Here is a 21,228-nt window from a genome sequence, read left to right as displayed (position 1 = left end):
TAAAATACATTACGATATTATATGCAGCAACAACCATAGCATTGATTTGACTTACACTGCTTTAAAAGAGTGAAAACAAAGCCTATGGGACAAACCAAGTGCACAGATGTGAATGGACAAAAGAGTCTGGATTTTTAACATGATGTGCAATTTCTAAATACACAAACAGATAGTCCGGTATAAAAAGAATACATTATTGAAATCCTTCATTAACCTTTTTTCTTTTTTTTTTTTTTTTTTTTTTTTTTAACATACAGGTCATTTAGGTCAGGAAAAGTATCTGTCAGTTAAACATTGCAACAGTTTTTCTTGAGCACTAATTTTTTGACAGGTGTTCCAGCCAGGCTGGTTACTGACTTTGTATCATCTTGATTATCACTTCGTTTTCGCACTTCGCTGAAAAGAAACACAAAAAACAAACAAAAAAATGCATTCAATTAATACATTTTCATTCATGCTCACTGTTCTGTTTCCCCCAGTATACATTACAGAGCTTAACATCATCGATTGCATAGTCAAAACTCTGGGGTTTAATGCGCAGAATCAACATGTCTCCTAAGTTTCAAACTTGGGAATCATATTGGTATTTCTGTACAAATCACAGCTAGTGCTAGAAATATAATAATTTCTGATACAAAATAACTCTCCTCATATTAGTAGAATAAATTCATAAAGTAGCTCTAAGAACACTGTATTATTCAACATAATGGTAATGAAATATTAATTTCAAAATGATGTGCTTCTTTCAAAGAATATAAATTACCAATACTTGAGTAAAGAAATTGCAGGCAATCATTCCAGACCAGACTTCTGGGTAATGTCTAGACGGTATGAGCATCAATGTGCTTTATGAAGAAAATTTTTATTTTTGAGATTCTGAAGAGAGAGGCTCCAAGTGGCAAAATGTTTCTTTATCCTTGAAACAGTTAAACAAAGTTATCATGTTTAAACATTAGAGATAATTTTCCAGCTATGATTAATGTTATAGAACTGTGATACATATGTTCTCTAATCTCTTAATCCATAGCTGCATTCATGGCCAGGTTCTTTGTAACATGACATTTAACAAATTGGCCACTAAGTTCACGCTGACATTGACAGACAAATAAATTATATTATAATCAAGACTTGTTTGAAAAGGTAGTAAAAGTGTAATGCTTGGCTCACACGTTATCACAGAAATACCTGGTTGCTAAATGGATCACAAATTCTATCTTTTACATAATTTAGAGAAAGGGACATCAAAGAATGTACATGAGATTAGAATGGTCAGTAATAAAACTGAGTATATATGTGAAAGAATTAAGAATTGATTATACATAATTATATGTACTTCAAATTAATTTAGGAAAGAATTAAGAAAGTAAATTCACCAGGTTTTAAAATTGTGAGCTCCTTAACTGAGCTGTAATTTAAATATTAATTATCAAGACAGCTTTGTAACATTAGCAAGCAAAAATGTTAGTTGATTAAACTAAGAAGAAATCCTACCTTGTAGTTACCTATAAAGATTTAATATGTTATTAATTTTAAAATTCTGTTTGTTGAATTTTATGTTGGTACAATTTTGGATGTACATGTGCAATGTGCATGATGTGCAATTACATAGTAATACACAAATGTATAGTTTACAATAAAAAGAATACAAAGAAAAATACAAAAAAATACAAAGAATCTTTGTATGTGTATTCACATATGTCCATTTCATTAAATATACTCAAGATTTGGTTATTCAAAAATAGAAACAAAGCTACTTACCGAGCAAGATGAAGAACTGCTTCTACAATATTAGATCCATCTTTAGCACTTGTTTCACAGAATAGTGCATTATAAGTCTGTAAGTAAAAATGAATGTTAAACTAACTAATCTGAAATAGTTTCCATGTGAATATATATATTCAATTACAAACAGTTTCCTCAACAACACAAGGAAAGATGCACACATTTAAATGAACAGGACTTTTATCTCACACTCTTCATTCTCCAATATGTTCACTTTAGTACTGTGAAAAAAATCAGCGATTACTTTCTAATTGTATGTTTTTTATATTCAGTATATTCTGAATTAACAAACTGAATAAACAACACATCATAGGCTTAATGTCCAAATTAAATCTTGTCCACAAGACTGCAAAGTAGGAAGAGAGTTGCTAAAACAGGTTACTGAATCCATTTTGTTTGCTACTTACGAACTACAGTATCTGGTATTCTAAGTGAACCAGAAATATCATTCAGACATGACACTTGCCTTTGTATAACCAATCAATTGCACAAGCACTCTGAAATTCAAGACATTAAAATTTCTATATTTTTTTTCTGCAAAATAGGGGATATGTGCATCCCTTATCCCCCATATAAATACATGCACAAAACTTGTCCAGACTTCTGTTTATAGCAGAGAGTTCTTTTTTTCTTTCTGCAGACATCACAGGCATACAAGATAGTCTCTTGAAGATGAAAATACTCCTCTCAAAAGCTGGACAGACACCAGCTAGGTGAAAGCCTCATATGCTCACTAGTGTGCTTTGTATTTGCACTGGCAATTTCTCTTTGGCAGCAGCAAACGTCAGTCTCCTAGTCCATCTACTTTTCACTATAAAGGCTGATAAAACTATCCCAGCCAAAAATTAAGTGCGGCTCAGTGAAAGCTGAGCTGAGATTTAGCCCAGTGAACAAATGGGATAGTTTTCATGAGAAATATCCACGAATCCTAATTACTACATTTAAACAACCAATCAGAAAATTACTTCTGTTTACTAGTTTCTCACATGGTTCTCAGATTCAAGTTTTGAAGACCATTTTATACTAAAGAGGTAGACTTGGACCTTACCATGGCCAGCTTTTCTCCATAATTTACAGAAACACATTTTTGTCCTTGTTCTGTAACAGTTTGACGGAGATCTGCTTTGTTACCCACCATCATAATTGGAATATTCTCATGAGTTGCATCCTGTAAAAAGGATTTTATTTCCTTATTGCTAGAACACTCAGGAAACAAAAAAGTAACTAGCATCATCATGTCATATTGATTTTCTTCCCACAAAAATAATTTTCCGCACTATCACAAAAAATGACAGATAATGAGAGTAATGCCGAGAATCATGAGCTAGGTCGTATTTAACATCAGCCTGCAAAGATGGGCTTCCCAATAAGGCATTCTGTACTTTAAGTTAACCTAATGGAAATGGTTACAATACCCAAATGCTGTATAACAAAATTACTATGGGGAAAGTGTCAAACCCCTGTAGTACGATTAAAAGAAATGTGTTTCAGAAGATGAATTAAAGATCTTGCTTAATTCTTTCACTCTTATTAAATGCTCCTGGTATGAGAGAAAAATGCTCTACATTACATGCAAATTCGTATTCAAATAAACAAGAAGTAATAGTAGAAAGAAATACTCAAAATTTCACTTGAACTATAGCTAATTTACAGAATCTAACACATTGGTTTAAAATGCAAAGACTCCAAGGAATACTCAAGCCATCCACAAGAGAGTATCTGAAGTGGGCTGTCATATTGATTTCAAAAGGAATTGAATGGGAAGAGTGTGATTACATGACACCTTTTTACACAAAATCATTTATCAGTTTTAGCACTAACTGAATATGTCAGGACAAATTAGGACTTCCATGTAGCTTTTACTTCTATGCGTGTTTGCAGTCTGGCTAAATCCAACATCCAGATACTCAAATTTTATAAATAATAAAGATAAAAATGCAGTGAAACATAGCTTGTAACTTACTTAAGGTTCTTACCTCAATCATATCCACCCATTCTCTCACATTAAGAAAGCTTTTTTCACAAGTTACATCATATAGCAGTAAGACACCATCTGCTCTTCTGAAGTATGACTTAGCAATACTTCGGAATCTTTCAGAAAAAGAAAATTTGCATAAGGCCACATCATGAAAAAATTATTCAATTTAACATCATTGAGAACACCACATTACTTTATTACACTACTGAGGAGGATTTCCTCCACACTACAAGATGAGTTTTCTCATAGCTTCTTTTGTAAATAGATCTTGAAAACTGCTCCTGTAGGCCTATAAATGTGCCATAAGGACCCATAGAATCCTTTCCTAAACATCAATCATAATCTTTTATATCAAAACAGAATTATAGTTTACCTTGTACCTATAAAATATAATCTGCTTTACAGTGGAATTTTGATTAGGTAACAAGGCTTTTTCACTTACATACAACTTTAGAAATTGAGTGGGTTATTCTGCTACATTTGAAAACATATGAAACCAATAATTTGGAATTAATTCAGTGACAGTCGTCTTTGCCACTATTGTAACACAATGAACTTAACAACCAAGGACAGCAACTAGGTATTTAAAATATATTTTAAAATAATCTTCATAAATTTATTCTGTGGGAGGAGAACAATTGAGCCTCTGACTACCTACTTCACATAATTACTCATACAAGCAAAAATAAACTCAGACAACCCAATACAAATAGTGGTCAATAAACAGATTAAACTGACTTCCAAGGTGTTAGATTAACCTCTTAACAAGCCCCAAAAGCTATTAGTAAAGAAGTAATGGCTCTCAAGTAAATTTGTCATAGGATTTTGAGGAAATTCTAAACAATAATTTGAAGGACCTCGGATATACATTCATCAAACTGTATAATGTCACCATAAGTCCTTTTAAAGTCTTCCGGAATAAGTTTTCATACCCTTAATACAATGCAAATCAGGATCAGGACATTCAAGGAAAGGAGAGGATGCTGAAGGAAAGGGAATCTCTAAGATAAAGCGTGTGCAGAAATACAGGTCTTTGAGGACAAAGAGGGAAGAAACAATGTACATATACTGCATCTTTTTGTATTGCAACAGAAGGGCACATGGGTTTAATTAATTAATGCTGTGGTGAACCACAACTATTTCTCCCTGCAGACAGAAAAGATTACCTAAGGTATCACCATGGCTAACAAATAAATGTTCCACATGTCATGGGTCTCAGCAGAGCAAAATCACATCTGTTACACACACTTGCATATGGCCAAACTGACTTACTGTAGGGTCATTTAATATTTAGCGTGTATTTTTTTTTACCTAGGTGGAAAAAGACAAACATCTTTTAGAAACAAAACAACTGAAATTATGTAAGTGCAAAGAATCACTAACCTCTCCTGCCCAGCTGTGTCCCACAGTTGTAGCACTGTAGGTTCTCCATCAACAATTAGTCTTTTCATTTGAAAATCCACACCTGAAAAGAATGTGCATAGACAAACAAAAAACATCAATAACCTTAAAAACCCCACAGAAAATGTCAAGTTATGTGCCATATACAAGTTATTTCAAAATTCATCTCTTTTAATAGATTATGAGATTTCAGTCATGAACATAGCCTTGAACTGCAATAATCCCCTGAATGTATTTATCTTTAGAAAAACATCTACAGAAATATTTTACACACATATTTTCCCAGAAACATTAATACAAATGCGTCATTATGACCAGCAAACAAGAACATCTCTATTTCTCTAAGCAGCTTTAAGAAAGAAGAGAAAATGTTTTCTAAACAGACTATTTCAAATGCCAAGAAGAAGAAAGATAAATTAAAACAAAAATCCTGACTCAGAGGCAATAAAACAAATATATAACTATGATTTAATTACAGGACAAAAATTAAGTATTTGGAATCAGTAAAAAAGTTTGTCAGCTGACAGCTATAATAATACACACAAGTCAGAAATCCCTTCAGCTACATTTAAACAAAAGCTTCAATAACACTTTGAAGAAACTGACACAAAAAAAATACTATAAAATACATTAAATGGTAGTATGAAATACTAAGGAAAGAGGAAAGAGCTGAGGACAAGAAAGTAATGAAAAATGTGAAAAGGATCATACAGACATTTTAAGTCCATTACACTCAAACTCCCTTTTCTAGTGCTTGATGTTGTTCAGGAATAGGCTTTGTACTTTGCAAAGAGAAACAAAATTACAGCAATACCCTATTATCTACTCCAGCCAGCAGTGAGGCACTTCTAACCTTTAGCACTCAATTAAATCTCACATCCTAAGAAACTACATGTGTATATTCATGAAACTCTGGCAAGCAACCACAGAGGGTACTCTTTTTACCCACTTCCACAGAACAACAATGAAATTAACTTTAGAATTTTAAGAACAACTATACCCAGGGTTGCACTCGTGTTGCCTCGAAATTCGTTCTTGCAAAGTCTCATAAGGAAACTGGATTTTCCCACTGCTGCGTCTCCAGCAAGAACAATCTTGTAAGCCTTCTCTGAACTGGGGTATTTCAGGGCACATTCGGTTGCATCTGACTGAAAATGAAAAGAACCCCTCTGTTTCAACTCATATAAAAAGTATTTTCCACATCAAACACTTTTTTTTTTTCCTAAAGAACTGGTTACCTGAGGGGTGAGAGCAGATATGTATCTCCTTGTTGACACAATTGAACTGCTCCGACTTACTGGTCGTGACGTCTTCCAGTCTAATACTGCACTGCTATCATCAGGACTGTATGCATCTTCATCCCTGATCTCTGGAACCTGAAAATACAAGCTAGTGTATTAGCTCCAGTAAGAAAAACACATATTTTTTTTTAATGGTACAGCTAAGACTGCTTAAAACATTTGTTCTTGCAGTTTGGATGAAACAGAGATAAATGACCAAATAACCCATGCAATTTTAGTTGAAAAACTGTGATTATTTTGTTCTTATTTACACTTGTTCTTCATTATAGCCTACATTTCGTCCTTAAATGTGTTTGCTGTTTGGTGTACATGCGTTCAGTACAGTATTCAGATAGAGAAATCTAATTTCCACATGGAAAATTCAGCTTAAAAAATAATTACAATAAATAAATACTTTATTTCAAAACTTATTTTACAAAAATAAAATATTTCTCTACAAGACATTTCTCTCTATCCTACAACAACAGGATTTAATTTAGCTAAAGCTAAATTAAATACAGCACAGCTGTAATCACCACTATTCATAGCATTTTTCAACTGAAAACAAACTAAATGTTTCTCCTAAATGCACAGCAAAGGATCTGCTTTATAAAACCCTGTGTTCTATTGTGCTTGATACTAGCCTTGCTACGCAGTCATCAGCAAAGCTCCCCATTTTACTAACAATAAAATGGACACAATACACATTCTTACATTTCTAAATTCTCTGAGACTTACTGTGTAAGTCAATGTATGCACTAACAGTATTCTTTCTCTCATAAATGTTTTTTCATTCAATGCCACAACATAGTAAGAGAAAGTGAACAGAAACCTATTTGACTGCTATAGTATTTGCTTTCCTATCGTTAGAAAATGAACTCCTGTCTGCATGCTGTTTGACAATGTTCAAAAAACACATGTACTTCAAAAATGAAGTTATTACTTCAAATATCTATCAAAAATGTCAGAAAGAACATTTTATTTAAAAGACAAAGAACTATTTAAACATTCTTAAAAAAAAAAAGTCATTAATCTTATTTGAATGCATACAAATACAATATTAACTGGCCTTTAGGGAAATATCCATTTCATTTTAAAAACCAGGAAACTAATTTTGTCTCCATCAAGGGTCTTTTTCAGAGAAGGAGTAAGGCTGGCACTTACGTCTGTATCAGAAGCATCACCACCAAAGCTTTCTTGCATACACTGTGACCTTGGAAAAATCCTTTGATGCCTGTATTCCACTTCTGAATCATACTCATTTGAATCTCTCAAGGTAGACAAACCACTGTCAAAACAGCTCTCAGGTAAGCTGTCAACTTCACAGTTAATCCTTTGCATAGGATCACAAAGGGCTAAAGAATCATAATCTTCATCCACACAAGAAGGAGATGATCTAATAAAGAATATTGGGGGGAGGGACAATTATTCCACAACTGTTTTTTCTAACAAAATCTACACCATTCTGGAATAGTCAATACTTAGAAACCCTAACTATACAGTTTAAGGCATACGTTAATGCCATTTTTGCCTTGCTAAATAATTTATTTTTCAATCCTAAATATGCTCAGATTAAATTACATAATCTATGCTATTGATGATGATTTCCTGAGTCTCTGTAAGAAAGTCTATTTATTCATACACAGAAAAAAATCAAAAGAAAAAGAAAAAATATTCAGAAAAATTACATACAATGAAGACATCTTAGGCAGAATATGACTGCTGATGGTTTAGCTATTTTTGGCTTATTCTAAGACACACAAAATTACCTTGATGTACTATATCTAATTCAAATGAATGCATTTGCTCACAAAAGCACACAGGCCAGTAAGTAACAGCTATAAACACAGAAAAGGAGGTAGCCACATTCAGGAGAGGAGTAATAGTGGAAGTCACTGAAACATGTTTTATTACAGTTTAGTAGGCTACACAAAACTTCAGGTTTTACACAGAAGTCCTTTCTTTTCCCTCACCCTTCCTTCAAAGACCTTTCCTTTACTTTTTTCTTTCCCTTCCCTTTCTGGATGCTGTAATATATATAGAAATACTTAAATGGATGCAGCAATGACAGTAGTATGGCTTATAGAAAATAAAACTACTTTTTATCTGTGTAAATGAATCCAGAGAAAATAAAGATTAATAGAGTCATTGTTAAAGTGGCCAATCTTTTAAAAAGGTTTACTACTGCTACAGTCATTATCCTGCTCCTGCAACAAGACAGGGACAGGCACAAATTAAAGTTAGGTAGAAAAGGTTTCCAAGTCACAGTGGAGAAGAGAGGACCAGTTTGGGAATGGATGTGAAGCACTAAACTACTAGAGCAGGCCAGATCAGCATCAATCCTTGTAAAGACAGTTTGCTGCCAGAGAGGCTGGAAGCTCCCAGAGCAATGGCACACCACAAGATACAGTGGGGAAAATCACCAATTATGAAGCTGTTACTGACTCAGATATAATCCCTCCTTGCAAGTGGCCAAATAGAGGTGACAGAGGCACCAATGTTCCATGCAGCAACATCCAGAACCATCTAATTTACATCCCTTCAAGCTAATAACTAACCACATCAATGAGAATGATATTTGCTGTGAAATATCACGGCATCCATGCTATTTGTATTCATGCACCTACTAGCCTCTACCAAATCACCGAAATACAGAAGAAGGGTGCATGCTACAACAAACTTAAGTTTGTCAGGCTTTCCCTGGAATAAAAGGTCTTTAATAGCCAATTTTTAACTTCACTGAAGCATGAATTCAATGCTGGGAATTTCATACCCACTTAAAGCAGGTTAGACCAAGATGTATGATAAGCTTAAAAAAAAAATTAAAAAAAAAAACATACCTACTACTGTAAATTGCTCTAAAACATGTTAGAATGCAAATCAATATCTCTTATTGCTGATCTGATGTCAGAAGACAAAGTACTGACAATGAACATAGTTTGGGACATTCATACATCTTTCTGTCTTTTGATACTACTATGTCATACCTGTTGGGAATCAAGTTTTATTCATACCACATGAATCTTCTTTTAAAGTAGTATGCATTTCTTACTTTTATGGCAGTGCAAGCATTGCACCATCTGGCAAATATCTAATAAATACTCACAGAGAAGGACATTAGGCCCACAAACCTTCGTAATAATAATTATTATTACAAAAGGAAAAACCAGACATACTGTCTGAGGATATGACCAAAAATGCTGATTTCCCAAACACTGAGTAAGCTAAAGGTCATCAGTAGATTTTTATAGTTTCTTGGAGACACAGAGGGGAGATTGAGAATCAGACTAGAATCAGGCAGCATTTGCTCTTCTGCGACAAGTGATGCCCTACCCTTTTTAAACTTAGTAAAAGTGAACCTAGCTTACCTGTCGTACCGTGAGTTTAGAGGAGACTGTCCACCATTAAATTTAGGACTGCTTCTAGAAATGGTACTCCCCGGTGATGTGTTTGCTAATCGCTGTGACAGATACATAGCAAATGCATAAGTTTGACGAACACAGTATAAGCACCTAGATATTTCATGAAAAAAGTGCGCATCACCAAAATTACTACTGTGTATTTTCATACATATTCAACTATTGATTTTTAATTTTTATATAGAACTGGATGTCAAAAGGCCAATTACATACAGCATTTTAGGCTACACTGTTACCTTAATACTGAAAGTCCTAGCCACACTCAACCAAAAAAGACAACTGAAATTCCAAGAGCATGATTTCATTGATTACATCTGAAGACTTTGAAATGCTAAACTTTGAAAAGTAATATTTTTTTTAAAAAAAGGCATGTTGACTAATAAAGTGAAATGGCAAATGCCACTAACTGAGCTAGTTTCAGTAGAGGTACATTCTAGTTCTTGAGTTAGTGAAGAGAAGGAGAGATCTCTAACAATAGCACATGAAAGCATAATTCGTACATTCAGCTGTTCCTTTACATGTTTATTCACTGGAAACAATTTCCTCTGTATTCTCTCTTATCTGCCCCCCTTACATTTCAGGGCATAGCAGACAGGAAATGGCGTCTTTTGTTGTATCTGCAGTGAACCTCTGGTAGCCTGTATCAGCAAAAGGCACTGGTGTTCACTGGTATGGTAAGCTGAAATAAAGCAGTGACCCTATTTTCCTCCTTCCTGTCCAGTACTGTCTCTGTGGGCCCATTATACTAGCCCCATCCTTCTAAAAAGTTAGCTACTTTCCTGATGATGTAAAGGCTGCCCAATCATTATTTTAGGAGTTTAACAGATTTCCCAATATTGCAAAATGGCAAACTTTTTGTAACTTTCAAGCCTTTCTTTCTCTGGTTTCGAGGGTCCAGAGTTACACCCATTGCAACAGATCCCCACATAGTTGTCCCCATATAGTCCCCACATAGACCCAAAAGGGTCTGACTGAGGTCCTTATTATCAGCAGTCCCTGCTACTCCATTTTCCCAGTGATTTGCCTGGACAAAAGTTTAAATTAGGTTAAGGCCTTGCTACTGAAAAAAAAGCAGTTTTCTGAAAAAGTGTGTTTTCAGCGGTAGGGCACTCCCATATACACAATACAAACATACTCCCTTTTGTCGTGGTTTAAGCCCAGCCGGTAACTCAGAACCACACAGCCGCTCGCTCACTCCCCTGGCAGGATGGAGAGGAGAATCGAAAGGGTGTAAAGCCCACAGGTTGAAATAAGAATATTCCAATACCTAAAGTATAATACAAAACTACTACTACTACCACTAATAATAATAATGAGGGAAATAAAAAGGGGAGAGAATATAAAACTAAAAGGGGAAAAGAAAACAAACACAAGTGATGCACAATACAATTGCTCACCACCCACCGACCAATACCCAGCCCAACCCAAGCAGTGATCTGGCCTTCCAGGTGACTCCCCCGAGTTTATATACTGGGCATGACGTGCTGTGATATATAATAATACTTTGGCTAGTTTGGGTCAGGTGTCCTGTCTCTGCTTCCTCCCGACTTCTTGTGTCCCTCCTCTCCGTCAGAGCTTGAGACACTAAAAAGTCCTTGATTGGAGTAAGCATTACTTAGCAACAACTGGAAACATTGGTGTGTTATCAGCCTTGTTCTCAGACTAAAGCCAAAACACAGCACTGCACCAGCTACTAAGAAGGAGAAAAATAACTTACAGCTGAACCCAGGATACCTTTAGCACAAGATGAACTGATGTTTTATTCACCTCATCAGATACATTTGGTCAGCACATTAAAAAAACCACTGCTTTCCAAAGCACCCCAGAAAGTAGCTGTGTTCTAACAAAAGTCCATTATTTCACAAAACATAAGTACAATCTAACTAAATTCAACTACACTATTGTATTCTCAGAGTGAATCCACTGAATAAAACTAATTTTTTTCTGAGAACCCACTGAAGTACAGACCAATTTGCATTTGGTGTGTTAATTCTTAAACATTCTAGTATAATACAACAAAATTAAAAATACATACCAATGACCTGTTGTACTTGCTGAAACTGTTTTCAAGTGCACTTCTTAAACCATCATTGCTGTCATGCAGCTTTCTATTAGCTGATCTAACAGGGAAATATAGTTTAACTTGCAAGAGTAAGGTAAACAGAACATTATGTAATTTATCACAAAGAAAAATTAAAAAAAAACCCCAAAAAAACTAAAAGAACCCTTTTGCCTTTCTTTACATTGAAGAGTAATGTGGAGCTAGAAATGTGTGCTGTACACTCAAATGATTTTACATTAAAAAGCACTGTGAAGTTTAGCCTACAATAAGTCTACAAAACCCTGTCTCTCCCACCATGGGCTGTGGTCAGCTGAGGGGAAAAAAGACACTGTAGGAATGGCCTCAGAAAACACAGCTATGGGGTAGTAGACTGGTACAGTCATTTCTGAAATACAAAATTGCTAACCTTTAGGTGCTGCTGAAGTGACTCTAAGAACAGGTGTGATTCAGCTGCTTGAAAGAAAGTGTATGTTCAGGATAAAGCATTTAAGTAAAGCTACCAGAAAACCTGCTCATTGTGACCCCCTTGAAAGCTAAGTCTGTGCACCATTTGTGTAACTGCATGCACTTAGTACTTTCCAGATAACAATCAGACAGGGAATTACTGGAGCAGCAAATTCAATAAAAAATAGGAGCCAAGTAATATAGCATGGATAGATTCAAATCTGATTAAGCTTATCATGAAGAAATGAAAATCAGTGAGGCTAGGAAAAGACAGAAAAAACAATGAAGAGTTAGTGGCTCAGTAACACAGGAGAGTTAGCAGCACGGTATCTTCTATGAAAGTTGAGCACAGTACCTTCTATGAAAATTGAGGCCATTTTAGTACTTTTATTTCAGATTTTTTTCCCAGGTTTTTGCATACAAAAATAGGTACTCCCAAATAGGTTAGGACATATATAAAGTTTGTCAAAAAAATCTGAATTACTAAGAACTTACTGAAGTATTTCAATTTGTCTTTCCAAATTATCTCTGTCTTCAGTATACTCTCGGATAATTTCTAGGTCTCTGAAGGAAAAAAAAATATATATATATATATCTCCAATAATTTTTACTTTACAGGATATATTTTTTTATTTTTATAGTATTGCTTTTGGCAGATGACAAAACTTAACAGTTAACATTTATAAGAGGTGATAAATATACAGTGGGGAAAAGATACCATTTCAAAATATGCATGAATATAGTTTTTCTATGTTCATATTTTTCCTGAAATACATAAAAATCACCTAGTAACTTCATTGATCTCTGCCATTATATCTCCACAGAGACTGTGAATGAAAAATAAAAACTCTACCAAATAGCTGTAAGAACTGCCACTTCTCCCCTTGAAATATCTTTTTTGTTATCAGAAGATAGCCACATAATGAAACTGTCATTTACACTCCTTTAAATTAGTACCTAGAAGCAGCTTCCATTCACTTCAGAAAAAAAATGATTGAGACTGATGCGTGAGGCTTCCAAAACTATTCTCCCTAATATTCACACAGATATTCATCTGAGTGCAAATAATGGAGGAAAAAACTGATGGTAACTTTGAATCACAACTGAAATCCCAGTAAAATCAATGGGCTTCCTTGCAAGATTATGAGAGTTTGCATCATAAACAGAACTTTCTCTGTATGAAACCTGACAAGAAAAGTAAACAGCAGTCATGACATACTTTGCAGGGTGTCGAATGTGTCCTCTCATTGATGGTAAATTTACGAAATAACAGTTACCAACTGCATACATAATAACTACTACATCAGACAACAGATATTTTTCCCCTGGTGAAAATATTATCATGTAGAAGTACCTTACCTCTCAGTGTTCAAAGTCTGATCAGCATACTCGGTTTTCAAGCTATCTAATTCACTCTGTAGAAAAGCTATATTTGTCTGTGCTTCTATGAGATCTGTCTTAAGTTTCTGATTTTCCTTAAAAAAAGAAAAAAAAAGAAGATATTACACATTAGCAGTCAGAGTCACCTGCATAAGCATGTTGACATAATGGTAAAACAAAACATATCAAAATTAAACTGAAATGCTCCATCCCTGATGGTGTTCAAGGCCAGGTTGGACAGAGCTTTGGGTGACATGTTTTAGTGTGAGGTGTCCCTGCCCATGACAAGGCGGGGTTGGAACTAGATGATCTTAAGGTCCTTTCCAACCCTAACTATTCTGTGATTCTATGATACAATAGAAAATCTGAGCATAAAGGGGGAAAGAAAATGGAAATCTAAATCAAGTCAGTAAGTTAGCATGCAAGAATCACTGAATTTTTATTTTTCCATTTCAGTTACACAAAAATGGGACTATATCATCTCAAGCCATTTCTAAATATCATACCTAGAATGTGTATGCATTCATGCAGAACAAGTTTTTTTCCAAGTTAAAGATCCTCATACACTTACCAACAACTTTAGAATTTTATTTTGTGGCTTACCAGTGCTAAATGTAAAAAAAAACCAAAACAAAAAAACCCCAAAAAAACCCCAAAAAAACTCTATTGCAGAGGCTACAATGGAGATTAAATTTCAATATTAACAATAATCGTCTCTTACCAGCAACATATCATGTATTCTTTTTTTCAATTCAACCACATCTTGCCTGTGATTTACATTCTGGGACTGCTCCTCCAGCTAGAAGAAAAAAAAAAAGCACAATTAATGTAAGCTATTGACTGTTCTGATTCAAAGTACATTAAAAGTAATATAAATCATATTAAATAACCCCTAAAACTTCTTAAAGCTATTAAAAGTTTTTAAAACCCAGGATTTTCTCAGCTACATGAGTAGGCAGTATGAGTAAGCATTCATGTTTCTTGTGAGAAATTTCCATTTCTATCAATGCTCTTTTAAATTCAATTCATATGAAGAAACAAAAATATATCCTCATTGGATGATATAATACTGGTAAAACTTATAGCAAAAAAATAATGTCAAAATTAAACCCAAATTACAAAATAACCCTAACCAATATTCATAGCCAAGATTTCAGTTTGCCTTAAGCTTAGGTATGAAATTAAAAGATCAGGTTGGAGCTAGGTTCAGGCTAGTATAACCAGTTACACTAGTAATTTCAGTTAAAATTAAGAACTTAAACTCACTTCTACAGTCAAGTTTGAGAGAAATAGCTAGCTGCTCTATGGCATTGTATTACTGTAAATGACTATATTTGAGTTGCCAATTTCATCTAAATCTATAAATTACAAATATTTGTTGGCAACATATTAGACTATTTCTAATATATTACAAATTTATACAATAATATTTATAATATATTACAAATATGTTACAAATACAAGACTAGGTAACTGCGGTGTTAACAACTTGATGAACCTAGAAAAATATTCAGCCACAGAATTTGGCCAGGGGTTGGTTCCTTTCCTAAATATTTCCATAAATTACACAGGATGAATGCAGCAGCACAGAATGACAACACAACGTAGAAGATTATTTACAGCTGCCATTTACTAATACACATCAAATTAAAAACCTACAATTTAAAAAGCTACAGTTATGATTATCCATCTTGGGGAAGGCACTTTGTAAGGTCTATATCTCATAACACACTTTAAAAACTCTTGCCATAACTTCAACTTACCATTTTAAGTTTTTTTATTGTCACCTGAAGATCCCCAACTTCAGTATCATACTGGCGCCTCAGCTCATTTAGTGCTTCTTCAGCTTTTTGCTTCTCCTGCAATATTTTTAATCTTATTAAAAGTTGAAAAATGTTTAAAATGTAAAAAAAAAAATAAAAAATAAAAAATTATGCATTCATCAGTTTGGAAACCACACACCTTCCCCTTAATGTGTGTGGTCTTGTCTTTCCATGGAGTAAACCTGCCCCTTCCTTAAAATACACAGATTCTGATTCTGTAATTCCAGTCCACTTCTAAAATATTCATAGAAATAGAATGGTAAGATGAAAGTAAAGTTATGGGCCAATTCAGTGTTTGTTGCTTATGTCATAGTCTCCTGTGCTTAGTTTTCTCAGTTCCTTAAGGAAAAAAAATAAAGAGAAATGCTCATATTTTATTGCACATGAATTTAGGTGTGCACTGCATATAGAGATGTAAACATACACACCTGTTTTTCAAACCAGTCTTCTGCGGCTCTGCATGAATTGTGCTAGCATTACTGGGCCACCATGAGTTACTTATTTCTGGCTTTCTTTTACATTTTTTCACTTAGAAGTGCTGGAAAGTTACAAGCTTATCTTCAGTAAAAAGTCTGCTGATGACAGTATCTTTAGTTTTATATAGTACTTGGTCTGAATATCAAACCAAGAACAATATTCTGAGTTTCATTTTAATCAACACAAAGATTTTGAAAGGAAGTTACATCAAGCATAATGAGAAAAATGCTATGTTTTGCGTGCTATAGATGACTATGTGTTTAACTCACTGCAGTCATTCCCTAGGGACTTCAGTGCACAGTTTCACAACACAAGAAACCAGAATGCAACAGCGATAACACTGACAATGAGACAGGCTGAGTTTTTATATGGAAAAAATAGCCATGGACTTAATTCAAAATTCAGTCCTTTCCTGTAGGTGATGCTGACATCTGTGTGTTAAATTGTAATAGTGTGTTAAAACATTAATCAAAGTAATCAGATTAAATTGGATTCTCTTACTGTTGGCACCTATACAGGACTCCTAAGTAGTGTTTGGTAACTATTTAATTCCCTTGAAGAAACAAAATACAGGATAGCCTCAATCTGCAAATACTGTCATGCAAAGGCAAGTGTCACTGTGGCGTGGCAGGAGTGAGATCATTCTGACAAATAATTCCTTTGAGTACAGGCATTAAGATTAATGGTTTAGTACAATCCCACAAAGTAAATACCTTACATTTACTCTCAGGGCGTTTTAGTAGGTGGAGTATGTGGAGCTAGGAGCTAAAGGGAACAATAAGGAGTGAAAATGAAAAGAGAACTGTAAGAAAAAAGTTACAGCCCATCTTTCATATGTATAGCTAGGTGTGAACAGTAAAATAGCAATCCATGCAACTCAATGACAGTTTGAGGACTTTTCAGCATGAGAAACACACGCTAGATGTGGATAATACACAGCAGATGGGTTTTTTATATGATGATAATACATAACTGTGGATGTTCTCAGAGTGAGTGAATACTCACACGTCCCAGTCATCTTTTTACAGCAATGAAAGAGTCTTCAGGGCTTTTCTCAGTGATTTACCACTTCTGCAGAACAAAAATTTTCCAGAGCAAATGTATTTTCTGAACATAAATGCTTAGTCTCTGGAAATGGAAAGTTTATCTCTACTGAGAGTGCATTATCCTTAGTTAAATATATTATGATATGCTTTTTTTTCCAGGGTGATAAATTTAACAGTGTATTTTGTTTCAAGGAAAAAAGTTACTTTCATGGTTTAGTAGGTTTTCTCTTATCTAGAAAAATATTCCATTTTCTTCAAATCTTTCAGAATAGCGTTTACCTTCACAGATCAAATACTGTGAACTGTTTAAAATCAACAAGTTAGCAGACTTTTGCATCCGATTCTGCAAATGTGAAAGAACCCAGACCAAGTATATAGACATTCAGTATATTGTCTGTCCTACAAAGCAATAATTATGCCCTCAGTATATGTTTTAATTAATGCATTTCTTACCTCCACAATTTCACAAACTGCTATTCTTATGCATATTATCTACAATCTGTTTCTAGTAATGGTTTCAGAAATAAGTATCTCTAGGTCACCATATTCTCACAAAAGAAAAAGACTTTTTTTCTTGGTTTATTACATCTGAGCAGCCATTCCTCTTTGGGAAAGCATTAAGAGAAAACGTGTTCGATCTCTTGGATAGCTTCTTTTCGTCCAGGCCCAGCCTTTGGCAGCTTTGAGTCAGCCCATCAGGATCAAAACACACATAAAAAAATCAATCCTGCTTAATACCACTGGGAGTTTATGAAATTATTATGAAATTCCGTAAATATAAAATACTCACTTCCTTTTTGACTTTATGCTCTGTAGCCTGTATCCGTTGTTCCATCTCTTCCTCCAGCTCACTGAGCTGAACTGCCGCTTTATCCTGAGCTCTAAAATTTAAAAGTAAACACTCTCTTAGCAATTGCCCTCTGGCTTGACAGAAACACTGTGTGAAACACATCTGCCTACCTCAGCTGAAAAAAAATTACAGATAGACATGGAAAGAGATTAAGGTTACCTAGACCTTGAAACTGGTATGGTTGGGAACCAAAAATCACAAATTAATTTGAAGATACAGGCAAATCAGATTCTAAATAACAGCTGACAGCTGATGATTAGTATGAAATACATCACATCTGCATTTTGAAAATTAAGCTACAGAGATAAAAGGCCCCTCCAGTTATTCACTGAAGAGACTTCAAAAGGATAACTGCAGCATCTTGCATCACCCATACATACAAGATTGTCCTGTTCAGTTTTGACAGTAGTGATGTGAGACTGCAAATGGTGAGTATCTACAACAGGTAAATACTCCCTTTGAAGCTGAAGAAGCAAAAATATGTTTTCTAAAATGAAAGTATAATGGTTATGGTATGCTAAAACTCAAAGTTACAGCCAAGGAAGAGGAGTCAAAATATTTTAAGCCATTAAACGTAAAAAAAAGAGCCAGTAGAACTTTGGTCCAGAACTTATCTAAATTATGAACATTTGCAAGCTGCTATATGGGCTTATGCACATGTGTGCACATAAGCTAACCTTTGAACTCAGTTTATGGAAATACTCCATATGACATATTTGGCATTAATTCCCGGTAGTTTAACCAAAAAACAAGTGTGACAGAGAAAAAAGTAACTGCATAACTGACCTAGAAACATAACTTGATATACCTTTTTACTGCGATGGCCAAAGTTTCCATCTCTGTGCTTTGAAGTTTGATCTCTCGGATGAAGTTCTTAATGACATGTTCGTACGGCTGTATTAATCTTGGTTCCACTATGTGTATGTTCTGATACAGAACACTGACCTGCTCTTGTCTGAAAAAGAGAGATACCATTTTAACTCACTGGGAACAACGTTCTATGACAAGTTTGAAAACTGTATTAAAAATTAAGATATTCCCCTTTTTGCATATTTCTGAAATTTAGCAAGTTAGATATGGACTTTGAACATTCATCAGCATCTCTGAGTTCTTCTAAATTATGTTTCCCCTTCCTGCTTCTCTGCTTTAATATAGTTACTGTAGAAAAAAGCCTTTTAAGTTTTTTTTTTTTGTACTTGTATTCATGGTATATTGAAGAGTGTGCCACTGGAATAAGCCATGTTGTATATCAAATTTGTTGCGGGATCTAATGTTAATCATAATCCATGAAGAATTTTATGGCTCTAGGAGTCTGCTCAAGAAATTAAAATGGATATGAACACCAACTACCCATGCTAAAATGGATGTTTTAAAGAGGGGAGAGGGAGGTGACCATATCTCCTTCAAGGAAAAAAAGTTTGATGTTCCCTCAGCTGTTTGACTTCTAATATTTACATTTCTTCTATTACTGCATGGAAGGGGTGCGGCAGCTGCAGGGGAAATGAGTACACAGCTCTTTGATTTAAAACAAACTGCTCTGGTCCAGCCAACTGCACTCCTCATATGGCAATATAGCAGACAAAGGAAAGTTTTCCAAGGAAAACTGAAGCCAATTGCCATGCAAATACACTGGAACCTGAATAGGTATTCAAGAACTTAAAAGGAAAAGGGAAGATCAGGTCTAGAAACATGGAGGAAGCATGCCAGTAGCAGCATATCAGTGGCAGAATGAAAACAAAAAATAATGTTTTTCAAGTTCTACTCTAACACAGTATCCAATATATTATGAACACATGACCTCTTTTTGTTGTTAAAGGAAAGCCTAGACTCTGAATTAATGATCCTCCTTGTTAGACAGTTTTTGTTTCCCTATCTTTTATGGAGCTAGTGCCATTTAATACCTTCATCATGCACATTTTATCAACAGTGTATATTCTCTACATTTTTCCCCCACATAATGCAATTCCATAGACAATTCCATAGAGTATCAACAGTGCAGCAGTCTGCTTCTTCTATGACCAATGTGATTTCCCCACTGAAGATTTAACTTTTTGTATTATAAAAGTACCATAATTGCTACTATGGCTCAGACTTCCATTTTAAACAACTGAAGTATTTCAGGACACCCACCATAAAATCTGTTTCCGGCTGAAATGCTGATGCTCATTTCAATATACAGAAACATAGCACCAGCACAAAGAAATACAGATTCACTGATGCCAGGGGCATTTCTGGGTACACACGTTTCTATCTTGCAAAGGGTTTCCTTTATAGAGCCTAATGATTTAGCCGGATTCAGTATTTCCATAAGTTAAACTCAGTGTAGTGCTCCAAATAACTTCTAACGTATGCACACAATTTCTTTTTCAAAATATATTTTAGACAGAGTTATGTCAAAGTTCAAAAACAGTCAAAACAATGCCCAGATTTATCTGAACATCAGATTCTACAAGCTATGTATAGATAATATACCAATAAAGAACTCTCCAAATTTAGATTTACTAAATTAATAATTCTTATTTAGAAACACAGTTAAGGACATTTTCTTTAGCAACACCTTTGCACTAAAACAACACTGACATTATCAGCACCATCAGAAATATTAAAACTAGGAAAAAAAAAATTTGTAAACTTAAAATCTTCCCTACTTTCACTCAATGCTATTACAACATACAGACAAGTGTATTTCTGCACTAAAAGGTTTACTGCAAAAGAGTGGTTTGGAACAGTTCTGATGATAATGCATATCACAAAATAAGTCAGAGGCTTGGGTTCACCAGATCTCAATTAAATTTCAAGTGTGCAACAGATCTGTAACATTTAGAAATGGATTTCCAAGTAGACGCAGCTGTGTTCAGTGTCTCAAGGTATCAACATTTACAGAATTCCTATCGCCTTCCCATTAGGTTGGGTAGGCTTGAAACTGGAACCTGGCTGTACTTCAAACATTACAAAACATATACTTTCTGTAGTGTCTTAATTTGAAATTCCATTTATTTTTTTATATTTGGAATGACAGCTAGCAATGAATACTGTATTTCATAAATTCCTAGCACTGCAGCAGCTGTCCTTCAGACCTGCATATTGCTCACCAAAACAGCCAATAAACTAATAATTTTAGACGGAAGCAGATATATACATATCTAGAATTAGCTGCTCAGGAACATCACTTCTTCAAACACTACGAAAATACACAGCATTCTTTAAATGAGTCACATGTAAAATAGAAACGGCACTAGCCACAATGAGATGGATAGTTTATGCATTTTCCGAGGCAGATAAATTA

The 21,228-nt window shown here is 34.6% G+C and overlaps 1 protein-coding gene across 1 annotated transcript in view; it reads right to left on the bottom strand.

Annotated features, from left to right (window-relative positions):
- Nucleotides 1-287: 287 nt before the first annotated feature.
- Nucleotides 288-21,228, bottom strand: part of RASEF (RAS and EF-hand domain containing) — a 34,936-nt gene continuing 13,995 nt past the window's right edge. The window contains exons 2-17 of the mRNA XM_065662370.1: nt 18,751-18,897; nt 17,883-17,973; nt 15,510-15,605; nt 14,468-14,545; nt 13,726-13,841; nt 12,862-12,930; nt 11,896-11,980; nt 9,810-9,901; nt 7,606-7,837; nt 6,400-6,537; nt 6,162-6,309; nt 5,144-5,225; nt 3,759-3,873; nt 2,831-2,950; nt 1,759-1,835; nt 288-396 (exon numbers count right to left, since the gene is read on the bottom strand). Of these exons, the coding sequence (XP_065518442.1) occupies nt 288-396; nt 1,759-1,835; nt 2,831-2,950; nt 3,759-3,873; nt 5,144-5,225; nt 6,162-6,309; nt 6,400-6,537; nt 7,606-7,837; nt 9,810-9,901; nt 11,896-11,980; nt 12,862-12,930; nt 13,726-13,841; nt 14,468-14,545; nt 15,510-15,605; nt 17,883-17,973; nt 18,751-18,897 (1,795 nt within the window). The remainder of the gene's footprint in view (nt 397-1,758; nt 1,836-2,830; nt 2,951-3,758; nt 3,874-5,143; nt 5,226-6,161; nt 6,310-6,399; nt 6,538-7,605; nt 7,838-9,809; nt 9,902-11,895; nt 11,981-12,861; nt 12,931-13,725; nt 13,842-14,467; nt 14,546-15,509; nt 15,606-17,882; nt 17,974-18,750; nt 18,898-21,228) is intronic.

The sequence above is a fragment of the Lathamus discolor genome, chromosome Z (genome assembly GCF_037157495.1).
Source record: "Lathamus discolor isolate bLatDis1 chromosome Z, bLatDis1.hap1, whole genome shotgun sequence".
In the NCBI taxonomy this organism is placed as follows: domain Eukaryota; kingdom Metazoa; phylum Chordata; class Aves; order Psittaciformes; family Psittacidae; genus Lathamus; species Lathamus discolor.
This window is presented reverse-complemented; position numbering and strand designations above follow the sequence as displayed.